The 17,186-nt window shown below is 42.0% G+C and overlaps 2 protein-coding genes across 4 annotated transcripts in view; both read left to right on the plus strand.

Annotated features, from left to right (window-relative positions):
* The window catches only part of LOC111153219 (RAB8B, member RAS oncogene family), a 56,147-nt gene extending 51,966 nt beyond the window's left edge, over positions 1 to 4,181 (plus strand). The window contains exons 7-8 of the mRNA XM_022512105.1: positions 660 to 710; positions 1,511 to 4,181. Coding sequence (XP_022367813.1) covers positions 660 to 710; positions 1,511 to 1,603 — 144 coding nt within the window. The 3' untranslated portion in view covers positions 1,604 to 4,181. The remainder of the gene's footprint in view (positions 1 to 659; positions 711 to 1,510) is intronic.
* Positions 4,182 to 16,723: 12,542 nt separating this feature from the next.
* Positions 16,724 to 17,186, plus strand: part of LOC111153322 (aph-1 homolog B, gamma-secretase subunit) — a 33,891-nt gene continuing 33,428 nt past the window's right edge. For all 3 annotated transcript variants that reach the window (XM_022512268.1, XM_022512269.1, XM_022512270.1), the window contains exon 1: positions 16,724 to 16,836. In XM_022512268.1, the coding sequence (XP_022367976.1) occupies positions 16,724 to 16,836 (113 nt within the window). The remainder of the gene's footprint in view (positions 16,837 to 17,186) is intronic.

Here is a 17,186-nt window from a genome sequence, read left to right on the forward strand (position 1 = left end):
AACTGGGATGAGCTTCCTTTGAAACTTAGACTCACAGGTGACCAGTGTGACAGTGCAACATTGGTAATAAATGAGGAGAGTGGTTATCATGTTGTTTCTCTTTGACTTGATTGGACGTAAACCTTCTCCTGAACATCTTTGGGGGCATCAGGGGTGGTTGGGAACAAAGAGACCGACAGTTGTGGGTTTAGCATGGAGACAACCGAAGATTCTTTAAGAGTCTTGGCTCTGTAGAGAGGCACCTGGCTGGCTCAGTCAGTGGAGCATGCGACTCATGATCTTGGAGTTGTGAGTTCAAGCCCCATATTGGGTGTAGAGATTACTTAAAAATAAAATCTTAAAAAAAAAAAAAAGTCTTGGCTCTGTAGAAACAAAGTAGAAATGATAGGTTTAAAAAAATACTTCATTTGGGTCAAGGCACACTAGGCACAAAATGTCACTGAGATTACTCAGATTTTTCCTCTTTCTGTTTGAACAGTGTTCGTGATATCATTGAAAAATAAGATACAATATTCAGGTGTATACTACGATTACAGTTATGTTCTTTTCTCAATTAAAAAGTGTCAAATAATATTTTATAATGAAATAATGATAACATTCTACATTTCTATTTCATAAAATATAAACATACATTAATAAAATTTTTGGTTTACCTTTAGGCATTTTTTACACTTGCACGAGATATAATGACAAAACTCAACAGAAAAATGGTTTGTATCACTTTTTTTACTTTCATTATGCTATTTGTTAAATTTGTTTTTCTTATTTTTGCTGTTTATTTATTTGATTAAAAGGATAGGGCTGTTTGTAACATAGTCACAGTGACTCATTTTTTCCTGACTCACATATTCACCTGATTGAATTTTGATTTTTATTTCTGTTTCTTCTGAACTGTGGCTGCTTCCATTCTTTCACCTAATTCTGTGGGCGGTCTTTAATGGAATTTTGACCAGAATAATTAAAATAATAATGACACAAATTTTTGCCATGAAATTTTCTAGTTTAGTTTTAATGTGACAGGTATTTATATGTATATGTAATTATGATCTTAAAGTTTCTAAAGTTCACTTAAATTAGAAATGATGTCAGTGATGAATCGTTAAGAACACCTTGAAAGTTTGTTTTCGCAAGAATCCTGAATATAACTGCATACCTTACATTAGCAACTGTTCTTACCTCTAGCAAGAAGATTGCCTATACCAATATCCTAACATTGTTTCCATCATTACCCTTGAAACTTTACACTCCATTGGCTATTTTTCTGAACTGGAAATGGGAGCTTCCCATCGAATACATTATTAATTTAAAGGTGCTATCCTAAAAATATGTTTCTCATTTTAATCCACCATTTCCAAAGATATGGACAACATCAGAGCCTGACAAGTCCCCTTTCTAATAAAATACTCTACCAAAGACACATTTGTGGCATATGACATTTGTACATTTTAGATAATTGGGATCAAACCATGAAACTTTTATTTCCTTGGTAACTTCATCTTCCCTTTTTTAGAATGACAGCAATTCATCAGGGTCAGGTGGACCAGTGAAAATAACAGAGAACCGATCAAAGAAGACCAGTTTCTTCCGTTGTTCGCTACTTTGATAAACTCAGTTTCTGAGAGACTGCAGCACACCTAAAGGACCCTTTCCTGCTTCTCTGAAAGCACAGGTCAGCCAGCCTCAGAATCACACCACCTGGCTGCTGCTGAGAGCACCACTGAACCTAGACTTCTCGACACAGGATGCCATGTGGATTTCAGCCTCATGGCCTATCAAGTTAACAGGCTCCTTTTTTTAAACATGGAAGCAATGAAGTGGAGACATATGCAGGACTTAACTTGTTTTTCCTTTGGTTTGTCCCAGAAGCTGCTATCTTTTCTTTTTCACTTTGCACATCAGTGTTAGCCTGTCCCTGCTACAGCACAGTTTCAGACTCATATTTGCACACTTTTGCCTCATTATAAGTTCTAGACAAATTTGTGCACCTGGGGATGTTTGAAAAAAGTAAAACATTTAAAGCAGAGGTTAACGTACTAAAATTAAAAGATGTTTAGTCTGGGTCATGTGGCCAGATGTTGTTGCATTGATAGAATTTTTTTAAGGGCTCTAATTTGTGATTTCCTTAAATAAGAATCATTAAATTCTGATACAAGTGATCTTAAAAAAAATTCATTGAAAATATCCATCTATTCATCGGAGGCCATAATTCCTTTATTTCTTCAGGTTATTTAGAATTTTGTTTCATTCCCGACCTTTTTGTTGGAGAGTTTGGGTAGCTGAATAAGTCACTTTTTCAATTGATTACCTCTCTCTGATCACTAGAAGCTACATTTGGAAATCACCTTAATATTGCGTTTCCTGGGGTTTATATTTACTATTCTCTCTTATGTTTGACCTCTTATAACCACTCAGTGATCAAAAACATAACGTATTTGAACATTGTTGTCTGTTTCAAATTGTGAACTTCTTGAGCTGAAATTTTACATAGGCAGAGAGATGTACCATTTAGATCTTATTTTAGCATCTTATTGTGGGTTCTGTCATATCAGCATCATAATACATGCAATGCATTTTTTCTTAAGTTCACTCTTTAACTTGCTGGTTTCGTTTGTAATACCCAGTCTCTACTGTGATCCCTGTCTGCAAAAGTTAACAAGTATTGGATTTAGATTTTTGTTTGTAGTAAGCTTACCTATAGGGAGATAGATTAACTTGTTGATATAAGTGTAACAGAGATAGCTCTTGGTAACAGAGATAGCTAATGGTAAACAGAATGATTTTTTGTTCTGTTCTTATTTGAGCTCCCTTCTTCTTCTTCTCCTCCCCCTTCTTCTTCTTCTTCTTCTTCTTCTTTAAACAAAGGTAATTAGACCTAGTGCAGCCTCTAGGAAAAGTCTTGCCTTTTTGTTAGAGAAAATAGGAGCAAGGTTTCCATTTTAAAGCATCTGTTATTGAATGCGTCGAACCCGGTTCCATTTGTTTGGGTTTGTTGTTATAGAACTCGGTCCAGTCATTTGGGCCAAAACCAGCCAAAAGCTCAGCTGCCTTTCTCACCAGACAGTGGTACTGGTATACCTTTTGTAGATGAAAACTTTACATAAGAAAAAAATAAAAAGCTATTTAGCGTTAATTTATGTGCCAAATTCAGATCATGTTGTTGTTACTCTAGCCTTCAATGTCATAATAGAGCAGGGAGTAATGAATAGGTGATTAGGGAAATGAATTCTGCCAATAATTATCCTTCCTGTTAGGCTTTTTTTGTTTCATGAAGGTTACCATCATGCTTCAGAGTTGAGAGTGGAGATGAAAATGGAAATGGATTGCTTGTTCAAGCAATGGATTCAAGCAAATGGATTGCTTCAGATCAAGACATTAACATTGGAATGCTTGGACCCGTCAGACCTTTACTATTATTTGAAAACTTATGTACAGTTTAGCTGCAAATATACCAGAGCTATTTTTGATGGATACACTAAACTTAATGTTGGCAGATCTCAGCCTTCTTGATTTCGTTTGTTTGTTTGTATTTACCTATAGGCCTACAGGCACCTGGTTGTGTCCCAGTCTAATCAGTAGTTGCTTGATTGAAAGTTGATTGTACATCTACCATTTTAAAATTAGCTCCATTTTTGGAAAGAAAAAATAATTTCTTAGAAACATCTCTTATTTACTAATTTTCTGAAAAAGATCCAAGCAGTTAAGCGTTCTGAATGGTAACGAAATACTTTCTAAAAGGCAAGTGCTATGACACCATGTATGAATGTAATTCTCCTAGTAATTTACCTCTATTTGGTGTCTTAACACTTTGGTTTATATCTCAGGGGTTGTCTGCAAACCAAAACTGACACATTCTTTGGTTAGCTTTTGTTTTTTTGTTTTTTGTTTTAAAACACAATGCTTTGCTTTTGTTTCATTCCTTCTCTCTTCTTTTGTCTGATGTGGGTTAATAGTTAGTCTCCACGATCTTCCCTTTGAAAGAGCCTGTAAAATTTAGATGAGTCTAAAAGTGCTCTTTGAAGTAGCAGCAATTTGGAGGTAGATGCTCTGTTATATAGAAATAAATCGTCCTTGCTATTTTCTTACGTTTAGCTTTGCTAAATTGTATATAATTTGAGCTAAGACCATAGGAAGTTCACTTTCTGCATGGTAAAATGACCCAATAAATATTCCATTTTGCTTAATAATGTACATATAGTGCATTATTTTTTCAATGTGTAGATGAATTTAGTGACAGATAATTGTCTGTTCCCTGCTGAAACTGAAGAAAGCTAGTTTGTGTGAACATGTTTGTGGTCTTACGGACAAGGTACAGAAAGGCGTTTGCAGCAGTGTTTGTGGTTCCAGGCTGCACGTGACTATCAGTGTGCTGATTCTTGACAATGATTGGACTAGACCTTTTCAAGTAGAGTCTGAGAATTTCAGACACTGAAAATGTGCTGTAACTCAGTAGCATGTAAACCAGTTGATTGTAAAACGTTTCACTGGGAATTTATTTTAGCTATGTTTTACTTCGTACAGATTATGAGAAAATAATCCACCTGTGCATCAGTTAGAAGGTGCCGCAGGGTTTCTTACTATTTACATGAACATTTTGTGCAGTCTTTGTTATAAATGTTCAGAAGACTATACTCTTTACTTTGAAGGACTATTTTTTAATTATACCTCATTTAGCTAACTAGTATTCTAATACCTGGTAGAAAACTGGTGAGCCAGCCTTGAAGCCTCCAGCACCATTTAGATTTTATGTTTTGTTTTGGACTAACGACATCATTGGAAAAGGTAGGAGATAGCTTACTCTAGAATAGAACATACATGTCATAGCCACTAGTGCAAACAAGGTATGATCTCCCTGTCTCCCTTAAGAAATTTAGCTGTGCAATATAGATGAACGTTTGCAGAAATTTCTAAGTAAGAGATTATAATTCCATTTTACAGATTCTGAATGCTGAGAATCTGTATTAAGACTTATAAATTTTTTCCTGTGAACAGTAAGTGATGCATTTAAGCAGATTTTTTTTTCTAGTTCATGACTTAGCTTTCTTTATAAATTTAGTACTTAATCTTTAAAGATGAGCTTTTAAGCTCCAAATTTTAATACAGCATTTCATTATGTGGGTTTACTTATCTCAGATTTTAAGCACTCATTTCTGCCATCAGGTTTTTTAGAATTTTTCTTCTAACAGAAAAGACATTCCTTTTCCCTTCTTGTTATATGCAAAGAAGGGAGGGAAATGGAATGTCCAAAAAAAAAGAGAGAGAGAGAGAGAGAAGAAAAATTTCTTGTCCTAGAGGGACCTAGAGGGAATATGCTAATAAAATTTTAAATCCCAGCACAATTTTACAGAGAATCAGACTTTTTTTTTTTTAGACTAATAAAATTAACGGGAGTCCTGTTCAGTCTGAAAAAGATTCTAAATGACTGAAATTTACAGAAGTGAATATCAGCAAATAATTATTTTAGGGATATTTTCAAATTTTACTTCATTTTTTGAAATGCTTGTGCCATATGCGATTGCATTTCTTATTGCCAAGAACTAATAGAACTTCTGGTTTCATTTTCTTACCTTTTTTAAAATGTGAACTTAATTATAATTCATTCCTATGGCCTTACAGATGGGTTATATTTTGTTTTTTGCAGCTGACACTGCAGTTCCTTTAGTGCAAAATGCCATAAACTATTTGACTAAAATCATGCCCCCAATGGGAAATACCTAGTTTTTCCATAGATTTATCCTTCTGTATATGTTTCAGCATATTTTATTTTTGCTTTAACAGCTTAATGTGAAAAGCTCCTGCAGATAAAGTGAACCTGTCATGTGGTTAATCTTGTTTAAGCCAATTCATTAACTGTATACTGATACTGATGCTGTGGTTTTGTTTTGTTTTGTTTTTAAATGGATTTTATTCCAGGTGAACTTTTTTTTACAGTAATGTTCGTCTAAAATAAAAACTACATAATGAAAATAACTCATGACTCTGAAATGAATTGCACATTTAAAAAATGTTTCTTCAGATTCTTCAGAATCTACATGTATGATTCAAACCATGGTAGGCTTGAGATATTTTAGCAAACTTATCTGACTTGAAATTGCTTAAAGACTCAGAAAAATTGAGGTACCTGGCTGGCTCAGTCGTTAAGCGTCTGCCTTCGGCCCAGGTCATGATCCCAGGGTCCTAGGATCAAGCCCGCATCTGGCTCCCTGCTCGGCAGGAGCCTGCTTCACCCTCTCCGGGTCCCCCTGCTTGTGCTCTCTCTCTCTTGCTCTCTCTCTGTCAAATAAATAAAATCTTAAAAAAAAAGAGAGAGAGAGACTCAGAAAAATGGGCAGATCTCCTGCTCTTACCTAGATCAGAATACATTGAGGTGATTCTGTTATAGAATTGTTATAGAATGGCAGTCTTAAATTGATCATCCTTCCCTTCTTAGTCCTCCCAAGTTGAGTTTCTGTTGTTTAGTTTTCACTTCCAAATGCCACAGATTGAGACCCCAGCCCTGTCACTATTCTCCCACAATGCTTGTGCACGTTCCTGGTCGTAGCCTTTTGCATTCATCCCAAGCACCATTTTGAACCTTCACTGTTCTCAAGTTTCCCACTTCTCTCCCTTTACTCTTGATAAGTCTTTCAGTTCTTGCTTCCCAGAGAAAAGCATCAGTTAGCCATCTCTCCCTCTCTATCCTATGGCCTACCAGGGTCCAGCGCCCAACGCCACCCTCATCCTCACTCCTTCCTCTTGGAGTAGAAGCATCCCTTCTCTTCTGTGCCTTTCTCACCACTGCCTCTTTTCTGCACTCATCCTCCCACCTCTGCCCTTCAGAGAACTTGAAGCTCTTTCTCTTCCACCTTCACACTCTTATCCCATGTTACACCTGGCCCCTCATCATCTAAGCACCCTAACGCCACAGATGTTGGCCTCGTGTCTCTCTCCCCTATTGCCCTTTTTTCTCTTCTTCCTGTTGTAGCTAAGCTTCTTCAAAGAGTTGCCTACAGTTACCATCTTCACTTTTTCATATTTCCTTTATTCCTCAGCCTACTCCAGTCTGGCTTCCTCGCCAGTCACTTCACTGACATTGGTCTTACAGTGGCCTAGTTGCTGAAGTCGCAGACAATATTTCGTCCTTATTTTGGTTAACCTCTTAGCGGCATTTGACCAGTATATCTCTTCCTCCCAGAAATGTTCTCATAGCTTCTGTGACAGTATTCTCCTGATTCTCCACTTTTCCAAAAATAATTTCATCCTTTTTCATGGCTCTTGAAATGCTCATAACTTCTGTGATCGGGGGAATAATGGCCCCCAAGGATGTTCATGCCCTGATCCCTGGAACCTGTGAATGTCACTCTACATAGCAAAAAGGACTTCACAGATGTGGTCAAGGTAAGGCTTTTGAAAGGGGGGGATTGTCCTGGATTATTGGGGTGGAGTATATGTAATCCCAAGGGTCTTTATGGGAGGGACACAGGAGGAGTTGGAATCAGAAGGAAACTATGAGATGACAGAAAGGGAGTGAAGGTGTGAGCATGCAGGCCTGTGAGCCAAAGGAGGTAAGCAGCCTCTGGGATCTGGAAAAGGGAAGGGGAAGAGATTCTCTCCTAAAGCCTCCAGAAGGAACCAGCCTGGCCCTGACACTGGCTTTAGACTGGAAAAGTCATTTCATAATTCTGGCCTCCAGAACTCTAAGAGAATCACTTTGTGTATTTTTTAAGCTGCTACATTTGTGATTATTTGTTATAGCAACAATAGGAAACTAATATGGCTTTCAAGTTTATATCTCTAGCCTCGCCCTCTTTGCAGACAGGAAGATTTCCAAATTGATCTGCCTATTGGCCATCTCCCCTGGGATCTGCTACAGGTGCATCAAACAACATGTCTGAGTCTTAACTCTGCTCTCCATCTTTCCTGCTCCCCAGCAGTTCCCACCAACAATCCTTAAACCCAGGAGGAGAAAGCTGTTCTCTTTCCTCTTTTCTCCCTCATGGTAGATGTTAGCACAATCATCTACTTAGGTCCACAAGTAGCCTCCAAGTCTTATAGATCAAACACCTTTATCTCTTCCTCATCCATCCACTTGTCCATTGTTTCTGCCCCTGTCTGTGTTCAGGCCTCCCCATCTTTTGCCTAGATCTCTGCAACCTCTCCTAACCAGTTGCCCAGTCTCTACTCTTAGTTTCCTCCAAGCCAGTTTTCACAGCACCAACAGGAATCTTCTGTCACTGCCAAATTTAATCCTTCAGTGGTACCTCACAACCTTGGGGTAGAAGCTAAACTCTTTAGCCTGGCAAACAAAGAGCTTTAGCACCCCCACTTCTTTTCTCTCTGGCCTGGGATCTTGTCATACCCTAACTCATACCCATTTTGAACATCACCAGTAACTGCAGTTTCCTGAACACACCACCATGCTTTCTCATTCCTTCACTTATGCTGCACCTTTTACTGACTTCCTATCCTTTTCCCAGCTAACTCTTCCATGTCTTTCAGGACTCAGTAAGGGTTTCTCTGGGAAGACCTTGGGCACAACCCATCCAGGTTAGGAGCCCCCTCCCATGTGTGCCCAGAGTTTCAACGCACTGGATTCTAACTGTCTGCTTATTCTCTTCCCACTAGACTCTAAGTTCCTGTAAGCATGGGGACCAGTCTTTAGCTTTGTATCCATAGTATCCAGGAAGGAGCCTGTCACATAGTAGGTGTTTAATAAGTGTTGGAAGAGAATCAGTGAGCTTTAGCGATCATCAAAATTAACATGTTGAAGAAAGCTATGTCATTTTGGAAATTTTGTTTTCCATTTACTTCTTAATTGAAAACTTGAGGAGTAGGGATGCCTTGGTGGCTCAGTTGGTTAAGGGTCTGCCTTCGGCTCAGGTCATGATCCCAGGGTCCTGGGATCAAGCCCCATGTCAGGCTCCCCACTCGGCGGGAAGCCTGCTTCTCCCTCTGCCACTCCTCCTGCTTGTGTTCCCTCTCTCACTGTGTCTCTCTGTCAAATAAATAAAATCTTTAAAAAAATAAACAACCAAGCAAACAAACAAAAGCAACTTGAGGAGTCAATGGCACTGTTACTTAGCCTCAAACTCCTCTCTTATAAACAGCATTGTTGAAGTCCATGTAAAAGGGCTTTTTAAACAGCAATGCCCTATATAAGTGTAAGGTACTATTATTCGGAGAAAACTTGAAATTAGTTTTTCTAATAAATAACCATGAATGCTGAAGATGACTATTCTACTGGTGACTTTGTCCGTTTGGTCTAGTTGCTTTCTTCTTTTCTATTCCAGAGGACATCATTAAAGAGGTCTTTACTGACGGGGGCCCAAACTCATTCATTTTGTATTACCTTCCTTTTTTTTTTTTTTTTTTTTACAGATTTTATTTATTTATTTGACAGAGATCACAAGTAGGCAGAGAGGCAGGCAGAGAGAGAGGAGGAAGCAGGCCTCCCACTGAGCAGAGAGCCCAATGCGGGGCTCTATCCCAGGACCCTGGGATCATGACCTGAGCTGAAGGCAGAGGCTTTAACCCACTGAACCACCCAGGCGCCCCTACCTTCCCATTTTTTAAAACTAGGTTTGAGGACTAAGATTGAATTGGTATATGGTCAAGATACTATGAATACAAATTCTCTCAACTTATAGTTCTGCGTGTTGAGTTGCCTACTTCCAAGATATTTGAAGCAGCTTTAACTAAGACACATGGATCTAGCTACAGTTGGGGTAATCAAGTCATTAAAATAAGGATAAAAGAGTAACTCATTTTCTGAAGTCATTGCAGTAATTATAATAACAGAAACCCAGAAGATATATTTAGCTCTTAGCTTCTTGGGAGTCAAGATAAGGCCTGAATATGATGAGTTAGCACTCAGAGCTGAGTGTATGCATTTGTCAGGAGAAACAATTTTTTTCTAGCTTCAAACTCAAATAATAAAGCATGGATCTATTAAAAATATTCAATAATAATAATTAAATGTTTTTTTAAAAAGATTTTATTTATTAGAGAGTGAGCATAAGCACATGTGCATCAGCAGAGAAGGGCAGAGGGAGAGAAAGAAGCAGATTCCCTGCTGAGTGGGGAGCCCCATGTGGAACTTGATCCTAGGACCCTGGGATCATGACCTGAGCTGAAAGCAGACGCTTAACCTACTGAGCCACCCAGGCACCCGATAATTAAAGTTTTATAAAATGTGCAGGAAAAATGTAGATGGCTGTTTGTTGGATAAAAATCTTAATTTATGCTAAGGACCTGAGTATATTATGCTTCTGTGAAGGTATTTCTGCATGGAGCTGAAGTGATGAAACTGCATTTGATAACTTTGATTCAGGATAGAACCAAAAAAATCTACATAATGGTGCATAATGGTGAGTCTATCATTTTGCACTGTTGTCTCAGCCTGAGTTTCAGTAGGTGCTGTATAACCCATTTCAAAATGAAGGATTTTGTGGAGTGAATGAGGTCAGGTTGCAAAATGGGGCTCCTCAGTGGGCCTGGAGACTGCTTACAGTTTTCTCTTCCTCTCCCCTGCTCCCCCTCTCTAAAAAAAGCACAACTTTTCCAAAGACTTGGGGGTGTGCGGACAAAACACACACACAAAAACAACCCTGAGGACAGCTTCCCTTATTGCTATTTCATACCTACACTATTATGAGTTATCGCCTGGGTTACCGCTATATGGATATTATATATGACAGAGCAGGAAGTCCCCCTAACTGTGCCAGTAGCAAAAAGTGCCTTAAAAACAAGTTTATTTAGAAAAAAAAACTTAAAAAGTAGAAAAGACAACTCTATTTAGAACAGGAATCCTGCTTCTGTCTGCAGCTGCTTTTCTTCATTGGATCTGGAATCTTCCCCGTTCTGGCTCCAAAGCGGGCTAAGGAACCTCCTCTCTTCCTAACGACCTCCCAGCCCGCACCGATGGCCCAATCAATGTGCACCAGTGAGTGGTGCTGGTAATGGCGGGGATCTTGGCCCTCAGCTAAAGTCGCCAGTGAACAGAGCCTCTGCATCGTGCCGCCGCAGATGCCAAGTGGGGCGGAAAGCTTGGCGCTGAGGCCCGCCCCCGCCCCCGCCTTCCAGCCTCAGTCGTTACACCCCCACTCCGCCCGGCCCCAGCCCCCGGCGCCCTCCGCCCCGCTCCGCCCAGCTTCCAACCCCTTCCACTGCGTCCCAACCGCTGCCTCCGCTCCGCCCTAACCCGCCCCGCGGCTCCCGCCCCACTCCAACCTCCTCCACCGCGCCCCGCCCCCCTACAGTGCCCTCCGCCCCTTCTCCACTTCCCTCCGCCCCTTCTCCACTTTCCTCCGCTCCTCCTCCCACTCCCTCCGAGGCTCTGCGCTCCGCTCCGCCCCGCGGGTTCCAGCTCTCCACACCCGGCCTCCAGCCTTCTTTGCCTTGCTCCCTTCGCCCCGCCTCCAGGCCCCTCCGCCGCGCTCCGCCCCGCCTCCAACCCCCTCTGCCCCGCCCCAACCCCCCTCTGGGCGCTGCGCTCCGCCCCGCCCGCTCCAGCCTCCTCTGCCCCGCCTCCAAACTCCTCTGCCCCGCCTCCAAACTCCTCCGCCTTGTCCCGCCTCCTCCGCCTTGTCCCGCCTCCTCCGCCTTGTCCCGCCTCCTCCGCCTTGCCCCGCCTCCTCCGCGTCTCCTCCAGCCCCTCGGTCGCTCCCTGCTCGCACCCCTGCGCCGCGCTCAGCTCTATCAGCGCCCAGCGCACCTTGCGTCCCTGTTAGGCCTCCCGGCCGGCTTCCGCGGTCGCCATGACGGCGGCCGTGTTCTTTGGCTGCGCCTTCATTGCCTTCGGGCCTGCGCTGGCCCTCTACATCTTCACCATCGCCACCGAGCCGTTGCGCGTCATCTTCCTCATCATCGGGTGAGGCGGTTGCTCCGGGAAACCCGGACTTGGGGCTCTCCTCCCCTGCCGGAGGTAGCGGCGACCCCCGGCGTCCCCGCCAAGGGGCTCGACCTTGTTGGGCTTTGGAGGGGAGAAGGGTTGGGACGGGGAGAGCCGAGATCCCGCTCCTCTGGTACTCTTCGTCCTCCGAGGGTCGGCGGAAAAAGAAAAAGAGCCCCAGGACCCCACAGGCCGGGCTTTGGGGAAGGAGCTCAGAAAACCCTGATGTATGGCTCCTGAGTTTTTGCCGAGTGTCTGTGGGTGGGTTCTGTTGAGTTGTGCAGCCATTAAAATTGTATGAAAAAATTGTGGGTAAGTTCAAATTTTTCATCTTTTATTTTTACTTTTATTTTACAGGAGGGGGTCCCTAGTTGCCCTCAGATTCTCACAGACATCTGTAATCAATCCCAAATGGGTTAAGAGCACATTAGCCCCTGGAGCTTAGGTGCTTTAAAGCATACCCGTGCCCGACCCCTACCCCAGATCAGCCAAATCGTGATGTCTAGGGGGTGGGATTCGGGCTACGGATTTTTTTTTAAGCTCCCCAGGTGATTCAGGTGTAGAGCTAAAGGGTGGCAACCCGTGGAAACCCGTGAAAACACCGAAGCACCTGTCAGTGCATCTCTTTGCAGGAGCTTGGTAAATACTGAACTCTTGCGGCGAATGTGGTCATAATCCCGGTTTTCACCTGTCTGGCAGCTCTTCCGGGGGCGCCGCACCTCCCCCTCCACCTTTGAGATTCACTTAGTACCTGGAGAAACAGCCATGGTAGGCCAGTGATAACCGCCTTTTCTGAGCTGCTTCACCTCTCACAACTGTATTGAAAGTGCCGCATCAGATGGGTCATTTTAAAAACAAAGGAGATTTGAGCAAAAGACTTGTAAAGCTTGTTATAATCATTAAAATCCTCTGGTGTGTTGTTGAAGCCAAGCCTGGAAAGCTGACTTAGATTTCAACAGGTTTTCAACCTCTGAATTTTATACCAATCACTCCGTTAATAGAGATGTAGACTTTTTGGGGGGCGGGGTGGTGGGGGAGAGAAAGATACATATTTGCATATGAATGGGCAAAGCACTAGTTAGGAAGAGTAGCAAATAACCAGGTTTTTAGCTAGATAGTCCTTGACAGTTTGCAGATGTACTTTAGAAGGAGCAGAGCCACTGGAAAAAAATGATTGCTAGGAAAAAATCTCACATTCCTCTTGGACTGCATGTTCATCTCACCAGGGAAAATGAACCATTGATTAAGAAGTGATCCAGGGGGCGCCTGGGTGGCTCAGTGGGTTAAAGCCTCTGCCTTCCGCTCAGGTCATGGTCTCAGGGTCCTGGGATGGAGCCCCACAGAGCCCCACATCTGGCTCTCTGCTCAGCAGGGAGCCTGCTTCCTCCTCTCTCTGCCTGCCTCTCTGCCTACTTGTGATCTGTCAAATAAATTAAAAAAAAAAACTAAATAAATGTTTTTTTAAAAAAAGAACAAATGATCCAGGGCATCAATTTATGAAGACCTTTTTCCCCCTCATAAAAGAGTCAGGAAATCTGTTCCTTCTCAAGTAGGGTTTTCTCACTTTTAAATCATTATGAATCCTGTTCACTTACACCTTTCTCTATTTTTCAGAGCTTTTTTCTGGTTGGTGTCTCTGCTGTTTTCCTCCCTTTTTTGGTTCATGGCAAGAACAATCACTGACAACAAAGATGGACCAATACAGAAATATCTGCTGATCTTGGGAGTGTTGGTCTCAGTCCTTATCCAAGAAATGTTTCGGTTTGTGTATTATAAACTCTTAAAGTAAGTTAAATATTTGCTTTACTTTTTTTCCCATTTATATTTGAATTATGATTTAATAGTTTGAAACCTTAATATAGTGTGGTATTGAGGGTCTGTGCCTTCCTACAGAGTTGTAAGTCAAGGGGTTGTACATTTCCAGCCTGAAAATATTGAGTATTTTTTTAAAGATTTATTTATTTTAGAGCGTGCATTTGTGTGGTGGGGAGGGGCAGAAGAGGGGGGGAGAGAGTGAGAATCTCAAGCAGACTCCCAAGATGAGTGGAGCCCACTCATCTTGGGGCTTGATCCCACAACCGTGACTGGAGCTGAAATCGAGGGTTGGACGCCCAACCGACTGAACCACCCAGGTGCCCTGCAAATACTGAGTATTTTAACCTGTGGACATTTCTTCCTTCACTCATTCAAAAAATTTCTTGAGAATTTACTCAGTGCCAGGCACTGTCCTAGGCACTGGGGATACAGGATGAATAAAAGACCATCTCTGTCTTCATGGAGGTTATGGTGGAAAGAGACAATACTGAATGAACAAGAAAATACACTGTATGCTAGAAGATAATAAGTGCCCTGCAGGAAAATAAGCTAGAGAAATAGTCACTGAAATACTGTTCCAGCTTAGAATTAATGTGTGCTTCTCTTTGCCACCACTGAAAATAAATAATTTTTATGGAGATTATGCCTACTATTATTTTGGCTGTATTAGGGGAAAACAGGGGTTTATTTTGTGATGTTTCATGTGATTTCATGTCTATAATAGAAAAATATATTTAAAAAACCAGGGTTATGAGTTCTTTTTTAAGGCCAGGAAGTAGGTCATCTGTAGGATCCATGAGGACCTCACATGAAACCGCGGATTTGAAACACAGCTTGAACTTAGAACTGTATTTTCTTTCAGGCAGTCATGAGGTTGGCTTTGATTACATAGTATGCCTTAATAAAGTGATGAGTGTGCTCTTTTTATTTCTGCAAATGAGATAATTAAGGCATTCCACAAATTTCATGTATGCAATCAAGACAGAGTCTCAAAAACATCTCTTGTAATAGGCTTCTGATAATTTGTTCTTGCCAACATGCCAGGCCTTCTGTATTTTTTACTTGTTGCTTTGAAATATGTTATATATATATATTTATTTATTTAAAGTATGGGGGTGGGGAGGGGCAGAGGGAGAGAGAGAATCTTAAGCAGGCTCCATGCTCAATGTGGAGCTTCATGTGGGGCTCCATCTCACAGCCCTGAGCTCATGACCTGAGCTGAAATCAACAGAGGCTTAAACAACTGAGCTACCAGCTGCCCCTACTTGTTGCCTTTTTCTTTTTTTAAAGATTCATTTCTTTATTTTAGAGAAGAGGGTGGTGGAGGGAGAGGGGGAATCTCAAAAGGAATCCACACTGAGCAGAGATCTCATGAGATTTGATCTTATGACCCTAAGATCATGACCTGAGCTAAAATCAAGAGTTGGATTCTCAACCAACTGACCCACTCAGGCGCCCCCTTACTGGTTGCTTTTAGTAATAGTGAAATTTAATAATGAAGCACTTCTAATTACAAATAGCAAGCCAGGAAGCCATTGCTTAGAAGTAAAAATCTTAGAAAAGGTTTAAAAATGAAATTTCCATTAGTTTCTGAAACTATCAAAGAGCAACAACCAAGTAGGAACAATTTAAGCTTCCACAAGAATATAATCCTTAATAGATGGAACATCTATTCAGCTGTGGTTGAATGTTTTGTGATATGTAGCAATTACTTTAATTCTAAAATTATTTTTAACTGTACAGTATATTCAGGTAATCAAAATCTCCCTCTTTCTGACCTCTGCCCCACATAGCCAAATGAAATATCTGTTCCATGGTTGTCATCTTATCTCTTTCAAGGCTACACATACCTCATTCCTTTACCTGGCCCTCAGAAGACATAGATATGGCTTCTAAACCTTTCCATCTCTTTTTTGTCAATAGACACCTGTTTTTGTTAGTGCCTGGAGTTTACCTGTGCTTAGGACCCAACACAGTAACCTTCTGTGGTCAAAGTCGTACAGAGAGCAGTGGTCTTTCCCACCCTTGCTTGGGCACTGTACTCTGAAGTCAGTCTCAGGTTGCACTGTTTTTTTCCTGTCAGCAGTATCACTGGCTCATGTTGGTTTTGCATTTTCACATATGTTCATCCTACTTTTGGAGCAGACCTAATTTTGAATAGATTTTCACAGTTTAGGGACATGGGTTTAACAACCCCCTAGGATATTAGGTTCTAAAATCCGACTTACCTGGAATGACTAAATCTGCTGGTCTTTACCACCTTGTTTCTTTATGGATTATACCTGGCATGCAACCTTTTATTGCCACTGTCCTATGGTTCTAAAGGACTACAAGCTGAACATAGCTTGCTCTTTGTAATGAGGACAGTGAGGGAGTGGGGACATACTGGAAAGGAATTATAGGTCCGTCAAGGCTCCCATGCCACCAAGTTCAGAGAAGCCTCTTTGGCCTTCTTTGGAAACCATGATTATTCCTCTGAAAGGGCCTTTGGAAATTAACAAACAAAATAGGACAAACCTGTTCTAATAGGTGACTTGACTTCCCATTGCAAAATGCATCTTCACCAAGCCTTTGCATTATTGTACAATATTTTTCTAGCAAATTTTAGAAATGGTGGCTGTCATGTAGTTATATGTTAAAACAAGTTTGAGAATTATTATGATACTTTATTCATGACTAACATATAAATATGTTTAACTTGCTCTTGTGCTGTACTAGATTCAAACATAGGAACTTTGGTTTAATTAATATATTAGCTATCTCCACTTCCAAAGTAGGTTTTCAACTTTAAAGTACTGCTCCAAGACAAACCATAAGAGACTCTTTTTTTTTTTTTTTTTTTAAGATTTTATTTATTTATTTGACAGACAGAGATCACAAGTAGGCAGAGAGGCAGGCAGAGAGAGAGGACCCCGCCTCCTCCGCGTCTCCTCCAGCCCCTCGGTCGCTCCCTGCTCGCACCCCTGCGCCGCGCTCAGCTCTATCAGCGCCCAGCGCACCTTGCGTCCCTGTTAGGCCTCCCGGCCGGCTTCCGCGGTCGCCATGACGGCGGCCGTGTTCTTTGGCTGCGCCTTCATTGCCTTCGGGCCTGCGCTGGCCCTCTACATCTTCACCATCGCCACCGAGCCGTTGCGCGTCATCTTCCTCATCATCGGGTGAGGCGGTTGCTCCGGGAAACCCGGACTTGGGGCTCTCCTCCCCTGCCGGAGGTAGCGGCGACCCCCGGCGTCCCCGCCAAGGGGCTCGACCTTGTTGGGCTTTGGAGGGGAGAAGGGTTGGGACGGGGAGAGCCGAGATCCCGCTCCTCTGGTACTCTTCGTCCTCCGAGGGTCGGCGGAAAAAGAAAAAGAGCCCCAGGACCCCACAGGCCGGGCTTTGGGGAAGGAGCTCAGAAAACCCTGATGTATGGCTCCTGAGTTTTTGCCGAGTGTCTGTGGGTGGGTTCTGTTGAGTTGTGCAGCCATTAAAATTGTATGAAAAAATTGTGGGTAAGTTCAAATTTTTC

This window comes from Enhydra lutris, unplaced genomic scaffold (genome assembly GCF_002288905.1).
Source record: "Enhydra lutris kenyoni isolate GAN:26980312 unplaced genomic scaffold, ASM228890v2 scaffoldscaffold31, whole genome shotgun sequence".
NCBI lineage: Eukaryota > Metazoa > Chordata > Mammalia > Carnivora > Mustelidae > Enhydra > Enhydra lutris.